This window comes from Nansenia antarctica (assembly GCF_963989245.1).
Source record: "Nansenia antarctica genome assembly, chromosome: 7".
Classification (NCBI taxonomy): Eukaryota; Metazoa; Chordata; class Actinopteri; order Argentiniformes; family Microstomatidae; genus Nansenia; species Nansenia antarctica.
In genome coordinates, this window is record NC_137677.1 from 29,641,112 (window position 1) to 29,653,821 (window position 12,710).

Below are 12,710 nucleotides of genomic sequence, written 5' to 3' on the forward strand. Positions count from 1 at the left end.
TCCCCCTGGCTACCTCTTCTACTCCCCCTGGCTACCTCTTCTACTCCCCCTGGCTACCTCTTCTACTCCCCCTGGCTACCTCTTCTACTCCTGGCTACCTCTTCTACTCCTGGCTACCTCTTCTACTCCCCCTGGCTACCTCTTCTACTCCCCCTGGCTACCTCTTCTACTCCCCCTGGCTACCTCTTCTACTCCCCCTGGCTACCTCTTCTACTCCCCCTGGCTACCTCTTCTACTCCTGGCTACCTCTTCTACTCCCCCTGGCTACCTCTTCTACTCCCCCTGGCTACCTCTTCTACTCCCCCTGGCTACCTCTTCTACTCCCCCTGGCTACCTCTTCTACTCCTGGCTACCTCTTCTACTCCTGGCTACCTCTTCTACTCCCCCTGGCTACCTCTTCTACTCCCCCTGGCTACCTCTTCTACTCCCCCTGGCTACCTCTTCTACTCCCCCTGGCTACCTCTTCTACTCCTGGCTACCTCTTCTACTCCTGGCTACCTCTTCTACTCCCCCTGGCTACCTCTTCTACTCCCCCTGGCTACCTCTTCTACTCCGGAGTTTCCATTGAACTTTCCTCCTCTACATTCGTCCATCTCCACGTGCGCTACTATCGACAACCTGGGCTACTGGTACCATTAGATTAGGATTGATTAGATTAGGTTGACAATACCACACTACATTTGAGTTTAGGGATATCAATGTTATATATTTGTGTATGTTTTATCTTTATGTATTAAATGTTATAATTGTTCCACATTTGAGACCTGTCTTCCCTCCACTCAGTTATTCAGTCGGTGTCCATCATTTTAGTTCAATTTAGTCTATCTATAGTGTTAGAGTTTAATTTGTGCCACTAAATTGAAATAGTCCACGGGTGTGTATCCCCCCCGATACATCCTCATTCTCATACTCCCGAGTCCGAGAAAGTATGATTTGACAGGCAGCTAGACTTAATGCCTTCCCAATCAGCGAGACGTGGTTATAGAAATTAGAAATTACGTTGTTTTATTGATAAAAAGGGTAAAACTGGAAAGAGAATATAGAAAACGTACATTACTGTCGTGAAACTATTTAACACACTTCAGTTAACGTAATGTGGAGTCCGTTCATTGATCGATCGATGCAGTCCGTTCAAATAGCCATCAAAAGCTAAACTAGGCATACTTAAAATTACCAATTACATCCTCAAATCCCATTAATGCAATTGAAATAAACATCTTAGCCTACAGTCGTAATTCAAAGTAGCAAAGGTGACTAGGCCCAGTGTGGCGCGCGTGTAGCCCTGGACAGTAGCGCATGCGAATCATGAAAGCCTATATTATTATATAGTTTGCATCTAATCATATCGGATGAGAAATAGACATTAAATGGCATATATAGGCTACACAACAGCTAATCACCGCGACAAACTCCTATATTATATTTGAATATGATGACCGGAATTTCTCCCGTTTGTCCGACACATTGAAATCTTTCCGGACACTTTGACCGGCACCAATTTTTTCTAACGGAAACCCTGGTGTGTAGGGTGTAGTGTGTAGTGTGTAGGGTGTAGTGTGTAGGGTGTAGTGTGTAGGACGTAGGGTGTAGGGTGTAGTGTGTAGGGTGTAGTGTGTAGGGTGTAGAGTGTAGGGCGTAGTGTGTAGGGTGTAGGGCGTAGGGTGTAGTGTGTAGGGTGTAGTGTGTAGGGTGTAGTGTGTAGGGTGTAGGGCAGCGGTCGGGAACCTATGGCTCGCGAGCCATATATGGCTCTTCCGGTGACGGCATATGGCTCCCAGACAATTGGGTTGAAAAGTTTGGAACTGATTTTAAAATACTTGTGATATTGCGTAATAATACTGTGTCATTTTAAAGTAAACAGAAATTAGTTTTGAAGTTAAATTTCACGGGACTCTTCACGGGACCCATGACCCGTGACCCGTGGGTCGGGTCGGGAACCAATGTCTCGCGAGAGTGTCAGAGGTCGTTGTAAAGGTGAATAAATAAAAAACAATTTGATCAGATAGTGAACTAGCTTATACGCTTCAACCCTTGTAACGAGAAAGATGGCAAAAAGAAAAAAAGACGATGATTACCGTGCATTCCAGGCTGCGTGGACAGAGGAATTTGCATTTGTGGAGATCGCAGGATCTGCGGTATGTCTGATATGCAATGATAAAATTGCATCGATGAAATGGTCAAATATAAAGCGGCTCTTCGATACGCATCATGCTTCATTTGCATCGAAATATCCAGCGGGGGACAGCAGGAAAAAGGCATGCGAGGAGCTACAGCGGAGAGTGCAGACGAGTCAACAGCAACTGCGTGGGTGGACCAAGCAAGGTGACGGGAATTCCGCTAGCTTTGCGGGTGCTTTGGCAATAGTCAGGAATGGAAAGCCATTCACAGATGGCGAGTATGCCAAAACATTCATGCTTGATGTGGCCAATGAACTGTTTGATGACTTCCCAAATAAAGACAAGATAATCAAACGAATAAAAGACATGCCTCTGTCAGCAAGAACTGTTCACGATCGTAGCATCATGATGGCAAATCAAGTTGAGGAAACACAAATTAAGGACATAAACGCCGGGACATACTTTTCTGTCGCGTTAGATGAGTCAACAGATGTTAGCCATCTATCTCAGTTCAGTATATTTGCCAGGTATGCTGCAGGTGACACACTGCGTGAGGAAAGCTTGGCTGTTTTGCCAATGAAAGGGACAACCAGAGGAGAGGATTTATTCACGTCTTTCATGGAGTTTGCTAAAGAAAAAAAACTGCAGATGGATAAACTTATTTCTGTCTGTACTGATGGTGCACCCTGTATGTTGGGGAAGAACAAAGGATTTGTAGCGCTTCTCCGTGAACATGAAAAGAGAGCCATCCTAAGTTTTCATTGCATCCTGCACCAGGAGGCGCTTTGCGCTCAGACGTGTGGCCAGGAGCTAGGTGAGGTGATGTCGCTGGTCATTCGAGTGGTCAACTTCATTGTTGCCCGAGCTTTAAATGATCGCGAGTTTAAAGCTCTGTTAGAAGAAGTTGGGAATCATTATCCCAGTCTGCTTTTACACAGCAACGTGCGTTGGTTGTCAAGGGGAAAGGTGCTCAGCCGTTTTGCAGCTTGCCTGAGTGAAATCCGGACTTTTCTTCAAATGAAAGGCGTCAAGCATCCTGAGCTAGACAACACTGACTGGCTCCTGCAGTTTCACTATCTCGTGGACATAACAGGCCATCTGAACCAGCTCAATGTGAAAATGCAAGGTATTGGAAATACAATCTCATCCCTTCAACAAGCAGTGTTTGCATTTGAAAGCAAGCTGGAAGTCTTTCTCAGGGACATTGAAACAGGTCGTCTTCTGCACTTTGTAACACTGCAACAATTTAGAGATGCATGCTTAGCAAGTGACTCCACTCAACATCTGGATCTCCAGCAGCTAGCTGGCTTTACGTCCAATCTCCTGCAGTCATTCAAAGCACGTTTTGGAGAATTCCGTGCGCGCACTGGTCTTTTCAAGTTCATCACTCATCCACATGTGTGCAGTGGACAAAATCGACCTGACATGCATCCCTGGGGTCTCTATGGGAGACTTTGAGCTGGAAGTTGCTGACCTGAAGGCATCAGACATGTGGATGAGTAAGTTCAAGACACTTAATGGAGAGTTGGAAAGTCTTGCGCGACAGCGAGCAGAGCTGGCGAGGGAACACAAGTGGACAGAAATGAAAAAACTTCAACCTGAAGACCAGCTGATTCTGAAAACTTGGAACGAGCTTCCTGTGACATACCACACAATGCAGCGTGTTAGTATTGCCGTATTGACCATGTTTGGCTCTACATATGTATGTGAGCAGTCATTCTCGCATATGAGGAACATTAAGACCAACCTACGCTCACGTTTAACTGATGGAAGCCTCAACGCCTGCATGAAGCTCAACCTCACCACGTATGAACCAGACTACAAGGACATCAGCAAAACCATGCAGCACCAGAAATCGCATTAAAAGTAAGACATATTTAATTTATTATATGTTAAAAAATACTATATGGCTCTCAATGAAATACATTTAGAAATATTTGGCTTTTATGGCTCTCCCAGTCAAAAAGGTTCCCGACCCCTGGTGTAGGGTGTAGTGTTTAGGGTGTAGGGTGTAGTGTGTAGTGCGTGTCTGACCTTCAATGCTCTCCTTCATGGCCGGGCCAGATAATCACCGTGGTACGTTCCCCCCCCCCCCCCGTCATCACCGTGGTAACCCCATCATCATCCCCACGGCAACGGCCAGGGCTGAATGATTCTGGTTGTTTCCTTCCTAAACGCCGTCGTTAAGACTTGTTTACCTAGAGCTGCTACACACACACACACACACACACACACACACACACACTCCTCTCACAGACCTCCCCTTCACTGCAGCCCCTCGCACACACGCGCACACACACACACACTCCTCTCAGCTCCACAGTTTAAATGTCATGCGAGGTAAACAGCCACAAGGCCACACCGCCAGCACAACAGAACTAGGTTCACTAGCACCAGAACTAGAACTAGGTTCACTAGCACCAGAACTAGAACTAGGTTCACTAGCACCAGAACTAGAACTAGAACTTGGTTCACTAGCACCAGAACTAGAACTACTGTAGAACTAGGTTTACTAGCACCAGAACTAGAACTAGGTTCACTAGCACCAGAACCAGAACTAGGTTCACTAGCACCAGAACCAGAACTAGAACTAGGTTCACTAGCACCAGAACTAGAACTAGGTTCACTAGCACCAGAACTAGAACCAGAACTAGAACTAGGTTCACTAGCACCAGAACTAGAACTAGAACTTGGTTCACTAGCACCAGAACTAGAACTAGGTCCACTAGCACCAGAACTAGGACTAGGTTCACTAGCACCAGAACTAGAACTAGGTTCACTAGCACCAGAACTAGGACTAGGTTCACTAGCACCAGAACTAGAACTAGAACCAGAACCAGAACTAGGTTCACCAGAACCAGAAGCAGAACTAGAGCTAGGTTTGCGTTGGTGGAGAGAGGGAGAGAGGGAGAAGGTTCCCTCCAGGGTGGAGACGTAGATGGTTGGTGATCTGTCTTATAGACCAGGGAGCAGGTTTCAGACATGAGATGTGAGTTGCATCATGGTCCTGTGGTGCATCATGGTCCTGTGGTGCATCATTGTCCTGTGATGTCATGTGTTGATACTCCAGAACAATGTGCTGGGCTGTCTCTCTGTGTCTTCAACATGTCTGTTTGAACAATGTGCTGGGCTGTCTCTCTGTGTCTTCAACATGTCTGTTTGAACAATGTGCTGGGCTGTCTCTCTGTGTCTTCAACATGTCTGTTTGAACAATGTGCTGGGCTGTCTCTCTGTGTCTTCAACATGTCTGTTTGAACAATGTGCTGGGCTGTCTCTCTGTGTCTTCAACATGTCTGTTTGAACAATGTGCTGGGCTGTCTCTCCGTGTCTTCAACATGTCTGTTTGCGTTGGGAAGAGGTTCTCTGTTGTTATTAGACAGTCGTCTTGATTCTCATTCCCTGCCGTCCTCAGGCCAGACATCAACACACAGGACAGGTCATCTGTCAGAGACATCAACACACAGGACAGGTCATCTGTCAGAGACATCAACACACAGGACAGGTCATCTGTCAGAGACATCAACACACAGGACAGGTCATCTGTCAGAGACATCAACACACAGGACAGGTCATCTGTCAGAGACATCAACACACAGGACAGGTCATCTGTCAGAGACATCAACACACAGGACAGGTCATCTGTCAGAGACATCAACACACAGGACAGGTCATCTGTCAGAGACATCAACACACAGGACAGGTCATCTGTCAGAGACATCAACACACAGGACAGGTCATCTGTCAGAGACATCAACACACAGGACAGGTCATCTGTCAGAGACATCAACACACAGGACAGGTCATCTGTCAGAGACATCAACACACAGGACAGGTCATCTGTCAGAGACATCAACACACAGGACAGGTCATCTGTCAGAGACATCAACACACAGGACAGGTCATCTGTCAGAGACATCAACACACAGGACAGGTCATCTGTCAGAGACATCAACACACAGGACAGGTCATCTGTCAGAGACATCAACACACAGGACAGGTCATCTGTCAGAGACATCAACACACAGGACAGGTCATCTGTCAGAGACATCAACACACAGGACAGGTCATCTGTCAGAGACATCAACACACAGGACAGGTCATCTGTCAGAGACATCAACACACAGGACAGGTCATCTGTCAGAGACATCAACACACAGGACAGGTCATCTGTCAGAGACATCAACACACAGGACAGGTCATCTGTCAGAGACATCAACACACAGGACAGGTCATCTGTCAGAGACATCAACACACAGGACAGGTCATCTGTCAGAGACATCAACACACAGGACAGGTCATCTGTCAGAGACATCAACACACAGGACAGGTCATCTGTCAGAGACATCAACACACAGGACAGGTCATCTGTCAGAGACATCAACACACAGGACAGGTCATCTGTCAGAGACATCAACACACAGGACAGGTCATCTGTCAGAGACATCAACACACAGGACAGGTCATCTGTCAGAGACATCAACACACAGGACAGGTCATCTGTCAGAGACATCAACACACAGGACAGGTCATCTGTCAGAGACATCAACACACAGGACAGGTCATCTGTCAGAGACATCAACACACAGGACAGGTCATCTGTCAGAGACATCAACACACAGGACAGGTCATCTGTCAGAGACATCAACACACAGGACAGGTCATCTGTCAGAGACATCAACACACAGGACAGGTCATCTGTCAGAGACATCAACACACAGGACAGGTCATCTGTCAGAGACATCAACACACAGGACAGGTCATCTGTCAGAGACATCAACACACAGGACAGGTCATCTGTCAGAGACATCAACACACAGGACAGGTCATCTGTCAGAGACATCAACACACAGGACAGGTCATCTGTCAGAGACATCAACACACAGGACAGGTCATCTGTCAGAGACATCAACACACAGGACAGGTCATCTGTCAGAGACATCAACACACAGGACAGGTCATCTGTCAGAGACATCAACACACAGGACAGGTCATCTGTCAGAGACATCAACACACAGGACAGGTCATCTGTCAGAGACATCAACACACAGGACAGGTCATCTGTCAGAGACATCAACACACAGGACAGGTCATCTGTCAGAGACATCAACACACAGGACAGGTCATCTGTCAGAGACATCAACACACAGGACAGGTCATCTGTCAGAGACATCAACACACAGGACAGGTCATCTGTCAGAGACATCAACACACAGGACAGGTCATCTGTCAGAGACATCAACACACAGGACAGGTCATCTGTCAGAGACATCAACACACAGGACAGGTCATCTGTCAGAGACATCAACACACAGGACAGGTCATCTGTCAGAGACATCAACACACAGGACAGGTCATCTGTCAGAGACATCAACACACAGGACAGGTCATCTGTCAGAGACATCAACACACAGGACAGGTCATCTGTCAGAGACATCAACACACAGGACAGGTCATCTGTCAGAGACATCAACACACAGGACAGGTCATCTGTCAGAGACATCAACACACAGGACAGGTCATCTGTCAGAGACATCAACACACAGGACAGGTCATCTGTCAGAGACATCAACACACAGGACAGGTCATCTGTCAGAGACATCAACACACAGGACAGGTCATCTGTCAGAGACATCAACACACAGGACAGGTCATCTGTCAGAGACATCAACACACAGGACAGGTCATCTGTCAGAGACATCAACACACAGGACAGGTCATCTGTCAGAGACATCAACACACAGGACAGGTCATCTGTCAGAGACATCAACACACAGGACAGGTCATCTGTCAGAGACATCAACACACAGGACAGGTCATCTGTCAGAGACATCAACACACAGAACAGGTCATCTGTCAGGAGTGTATTTATTCATCTTTTCTTCACCTTAGTACAAACACACATCCACAAAATATAACACTTTTTATTTATGTCTACAAAATAGAAACAGATGATAGTGTAGTGCTTAATACTGTAGTTCATCACGACGTCGAACTTGGCAAGATCATAGAGATCAGAGAGATCATAGAGTTAAATGCAGAAAAGAAGGTTTTATAATAGCGATATTTGAATACAGATTGAATCAGGAACTACGATAAACGACCTCGTAATTTAACCAGCAGCGTTGTCCGTCTTTAAATATCAATTTCATTTCCTAGATTTTCTCAACAACAAAATACAATCACATCAAAACATCAAAACAAAACTGAAAACGTGACTTGAGTCGTGGAATTTGTTGGCATGTACATGATGATGTCACGATGATGTCACAATGATGTCACAATGATCAGCCATGTGATTGTGTTTCAGACTAAGAACATGTGGAAGTTCCCGGGAGGTTTATCAGAGCCAGGAGAAAACATCGGTGAGGAACTGAACACATCTACACCACCCCCCCATGACCTCAACCCATCTACTACCTCCACCCCCCCATGACCTCAACACATCTACTACCTCCACCCCCCCATGACCTCAACACATCTACTACCTCCACCCCCCCTAACCCTAACCCATCTACTACCTCCACCCCCCCATGACCTCAACACATCTACTACCTCCACCCCCCCATGACCTCAACACATCTACTTCCTCCAGTACGCCCGTAACCCTATCCATCCACACCATCATACCAACATACATACTTTAATATCCCATCATGTGACCCTTTTTCCTATTTAATATGTTCAGATGTGTCTAACAAACTTAAACATTCTTGTTCTTAATGACAAACTTAAACATCCTTGTTCTTAATGACAAACTTAAACATCCTTGTTCTTAATGACAAGTTGACTTGATTCTTTTTATCCAAGCAGCTTGTGATACACACACACACACGTACCAATCATACACACACACACACACGTACCGATCATACACAGATGTACTTATGATACACACACACACACACACACACATAGATCCACCCTAAAGCAGCGTTATACAATACTGTACATCCCCCCCCCCCCTTTCATTTTCACAACCAACAATATCAGTTTCCATTTCAGGTAAAGGCACTTTCACACATTATCACCATGTGTATAAAACAGCACAATGTCAAGGTATACAGTATCAGAGTTTTTTCTAAATAAAGATATTAAACGTTAAAATATGAATTAAATAAAAATATTTCCCCTTTCTCTAACCTACACACTTTATTAGAAGTTGTATTATGTAAAGGATAGCAGAGTTCAACCTTTTAGAACTAAAGACGTTAAATTAAAACGTGTTAAAAAAGCCTCCCCCCCCCACCCTCCCCATCACACATGATCCCAGGGTGTGTTATCCAAACAGCACCATGTCCAGATGAACATACATACAGTATCAGAGTTTTCCAACTAAAATACCTTAAATTAAAACGTGTTAAACATTAAAACACCTCCCTCCCTCCCTCCCCCCCCCCTCCCCCCTCTCTTCCCAGGAGCCACGGCGGTGCGGGAGGTGTGGGAGGAGACGGGCGTGAGGTCAGAGTTCGCGGCGCTGCTCAGCCTGCGCCAGCAGCACAGGGCCCCGGGGGCGTTCGGCCTCTCTGACCTGTACCTGGTCTGCAGGCTCCGCCCCCTCTCCCACCTCATCACCTGCTGCCCCCAGGAGTGTCTGCGCTGTGAGTGGCTGGAGCTGGCCTACCTGGCCGGGGGGGGGGGCGCCTCCCCCATCACCGCCCGCGTGGCGGGGCTGCTGCTGCGGGGGCTGGAGGAGGGCTTCCACACGGTGGACCTGGGGGCCACGGACCTCCCCGCCCTGGCCCCCCCCAGGGCCGTCTACCAGCTGTACCACCGCGCACCGCCACCAGGGGGCCGCGACTAGCTAGCCGAATGGTCGACCCTACCCTGGACCCTGCACCCCCCCCCAGAGCCATCTACCAGCTGTACCACCAGGGGGCGTGACTAGCTAAAAACGCGTCTGTTTTGATTCAGAGTGAGTTTCTCTGGTATTTGGTTTGAGGTGGACCAACATTCAAATAAGCATATCTTCTTCAACTACTTTCAGATTTCCATGTAGGACCATAATTTGAAAGCTGACAATCTGAAACTGAAAAACCACTAGCTAGCCGAGCGGTCGACCTACCCTGGACATCCCAGCCAGTATGGGACAGTTGGCAACCCTATCCTCTTGCTAGCCTAGCGGTTGGACACACGCACACCTCAAACACCAGCTAGCTAGCCAGGCCTGAGGACAGGGCATACCTAGCCTAGCCTAGCCTAGCCTAGCCTAGCATCTCAGCACCACAGCTGGTCCATTAGTACATCAGTGCTAGACGTATTAGCACATGGATGCTAACCGTACGGATATGTGAAGTCTATACTGTATCCCTGCCTGGAACATCCCACATGTGACTCAAACTGTTACAAGGGAAATAGCTTTTCTAGTGATAATCACTGTGGGAAAAAAATTAAAAAAATTGCACAAATCACAAGTTGCCTTTCTTGTTTGTAGTTAAACACTGACCAGACAAATGTGGACGGTGGCCATCAAGGTCCAAAATCAAACCGTTGTACCTTCACTGAATATGTGACAGTCTGGTGAAAATGTCGGTCAAATGTTTTTTTTTTATGTGTTTTCCGGTTTTTTTCTTCATGTTACGAAGGTTTAAGTGTTGAAGAGAATGTACATATATATACAGTATATAGATAGATAGACTTTATTTGTCATTGTTACAGTACAGGTACCAAACAACGAAATGGGGACTTCTTAAGAAGTGGGTCAGCGCGCATGCGCAAACCGCGGAGGCGCGCTCGTGTTTCAAAACGTGCATGAAGTCTAGCGCCTAAGAACTGCATAATAGCATAGCGCTTATGACTTAACGCAGACGGTTCTTAAAGGGAATGGCACCTGGCACGCTGATTAGGTTGATTGAGAAGACGCCCAAAACACACCCATGACTAATTTCTGGGCTTAGCGCCGGGTCTTAGGCGCCCACTACCGCACGCATAATATTAAAGTGGCCTTGACCACGCCTCCACGTCTTAAGTTTAGATCTACCGCCTCGTCTTATTGCTTAAGACTTATGAAGTGCATAATAGGGCCCATAATGTGTGAATGGGATTCACTGTATCGCGTCCAGTCCTGCTTCAGGCTACTGGGTCAGTGACACACGGCTTGTAAACAAACGTACGTTTTAGGACGTGTTCAAAAGCCAGGACTGTGTGATCATCTAGTTATGTGTAGTTATGTGTAGTCATGTGTAGTTATGTGTAGTTATGTGTAGTTATGTGTAGTTGTGTGTAGTTGTGTGTAGTTACGTGTAGTTGTGTGTAGTTATGTGTAGTTGTGTGTAGTTATGTGTAGTTGTGTGTAGTTGCGTGTAGTTATGTGTAGTTATGTGTTTTTAGCATGTTGATGTTCTCTCAGCGTGTTGTGTTGTTATAAACATGCAGTTAGATGTTCATAGCCATGTTCCTTCTGAGCTGCTAGCTAGCTACCAACAAGATGGTAGCAAACACGTCTGTTTTGATTCAGAGCGAGTTTCTACGGTATTTGGTTTGAGGTGTACCAACATTCAAATAGGCATATCTCCTTCAACTATTTTCAGATGTCAATGTAGGACCCATCATTTGAAAGTTTACAATCTGTAGTTTCAGAATCTGAAACTGAAAAATTACTTTGCCCTAGTTAAGGACTTTTTCACCAAACCCTGTCACATATACGGAGAGGTAAAAGATGAGTATCTGATGTGGTGAAATACTGTTGTACAGGAGGGCTGCAGTGGACGTAGAGATGCTTAGTGACCCTGACCCTAGCCCTGACCCCTGACCCTGACCCATCCCATCATCTCAAACTAATGATGTTCAACAGGAAGGGTAATAGAGTAAAGTAGCAGCAGCCAGAGTCTAATGCACATTATATCCTTGTTGTGTAACTGCCTGCTACTGGAGGGGGGGGGGGCTGTCACAGGCCTGGCAGGTGGACAGGTGGACTAGCAGGTAGACTGGCAGGTGGACAGGTGGACTAGCAGGTAGACTGACAGGTGGACAGGTGGACTGACAGGTAGACTGACAGGTGGACAGACAGGTGGACAGACCGGTAGACAGGTGGACTGACAGGTGGACAGGTAGACAGGTGGACTGACAGGTAGACAGGTAAAGGTCCAGTCTGTTCATCTCTCCTCTCCTGGACGGCGGAGGACAGCAGCCAGCTGGGGGATCTGTCTGTCCGAGGGGGGGGGGGGGGGGGGAGCTGGGCCACATGGTGGGGAAGAGGGGGGTGAAGAGGGGGGTGGACATGGGGGGGAAGAGGAGGGTGTGGGAGAGGAAGAGGAGGGTGGAGGGGAGGAAGAGGAGGGTGTGGGAGAGGAAGAGGAGGGTGGAGGGGAGGAAGAGGAGGGTGGGGTGGTGGAAGAGGATGGCCTTCAGAGCTTGGCAGACATGGGGAGGAAGAGGAGGGTGGGGGTGGAAGAGGAGGGTGTGTGTTCAGAGCTTGGCGGACATGGGGAGGAAGAGGAGGGTGTTCAGAGCTTGGCGGACATGGGGAGGAAGAGAGGGTGTTCAGAGCTTGGCGGACATGGGGAGGAAGAGGAGGGTGTTCAGAGCTTGGCAGACATGGGGAGGAAGAGGAGGGTGTTCAGAGCTTGGCAGACATGGGGAGGAAGAGGAGGGTGT

General features: G+C 47.3%; 1 protein-coding gene across 2 annotated transcripts in view; it reads left to right on the forward strand.

Annotated features, from left to right (window-relative positions):
- Positions 1 to 10,513, forward strand: part of nudt6 (nudix (nucleoside diphosphate linked moiety X)-type motif 6) — a 23,210-nt gene extending 12,697 nt beyond the window's left edge. For both annotated transcript variants that reach the window (XM_080536487.1, XM_080536488.1), the window contains 2 exons: positions 8,425 to 8,479; positions 9,533 to 10,513. In XM_080536487.1, the coding sequence (XP_080392613.1) occupies positions 8,425 to 8,479; positions 9,533 to 9,918 (441 nt within the window). In that variant the 3' untranslated portion in view covers positions 9,919 to 10,513. The remainder of the gene's footprint in view (positions 1 to 8,424; positions 8,480 to 9,532) is intronic.
- The last annotated feature ends 2,197 nt before the right edge of the window (positions 10,514 to 12,710 follow it).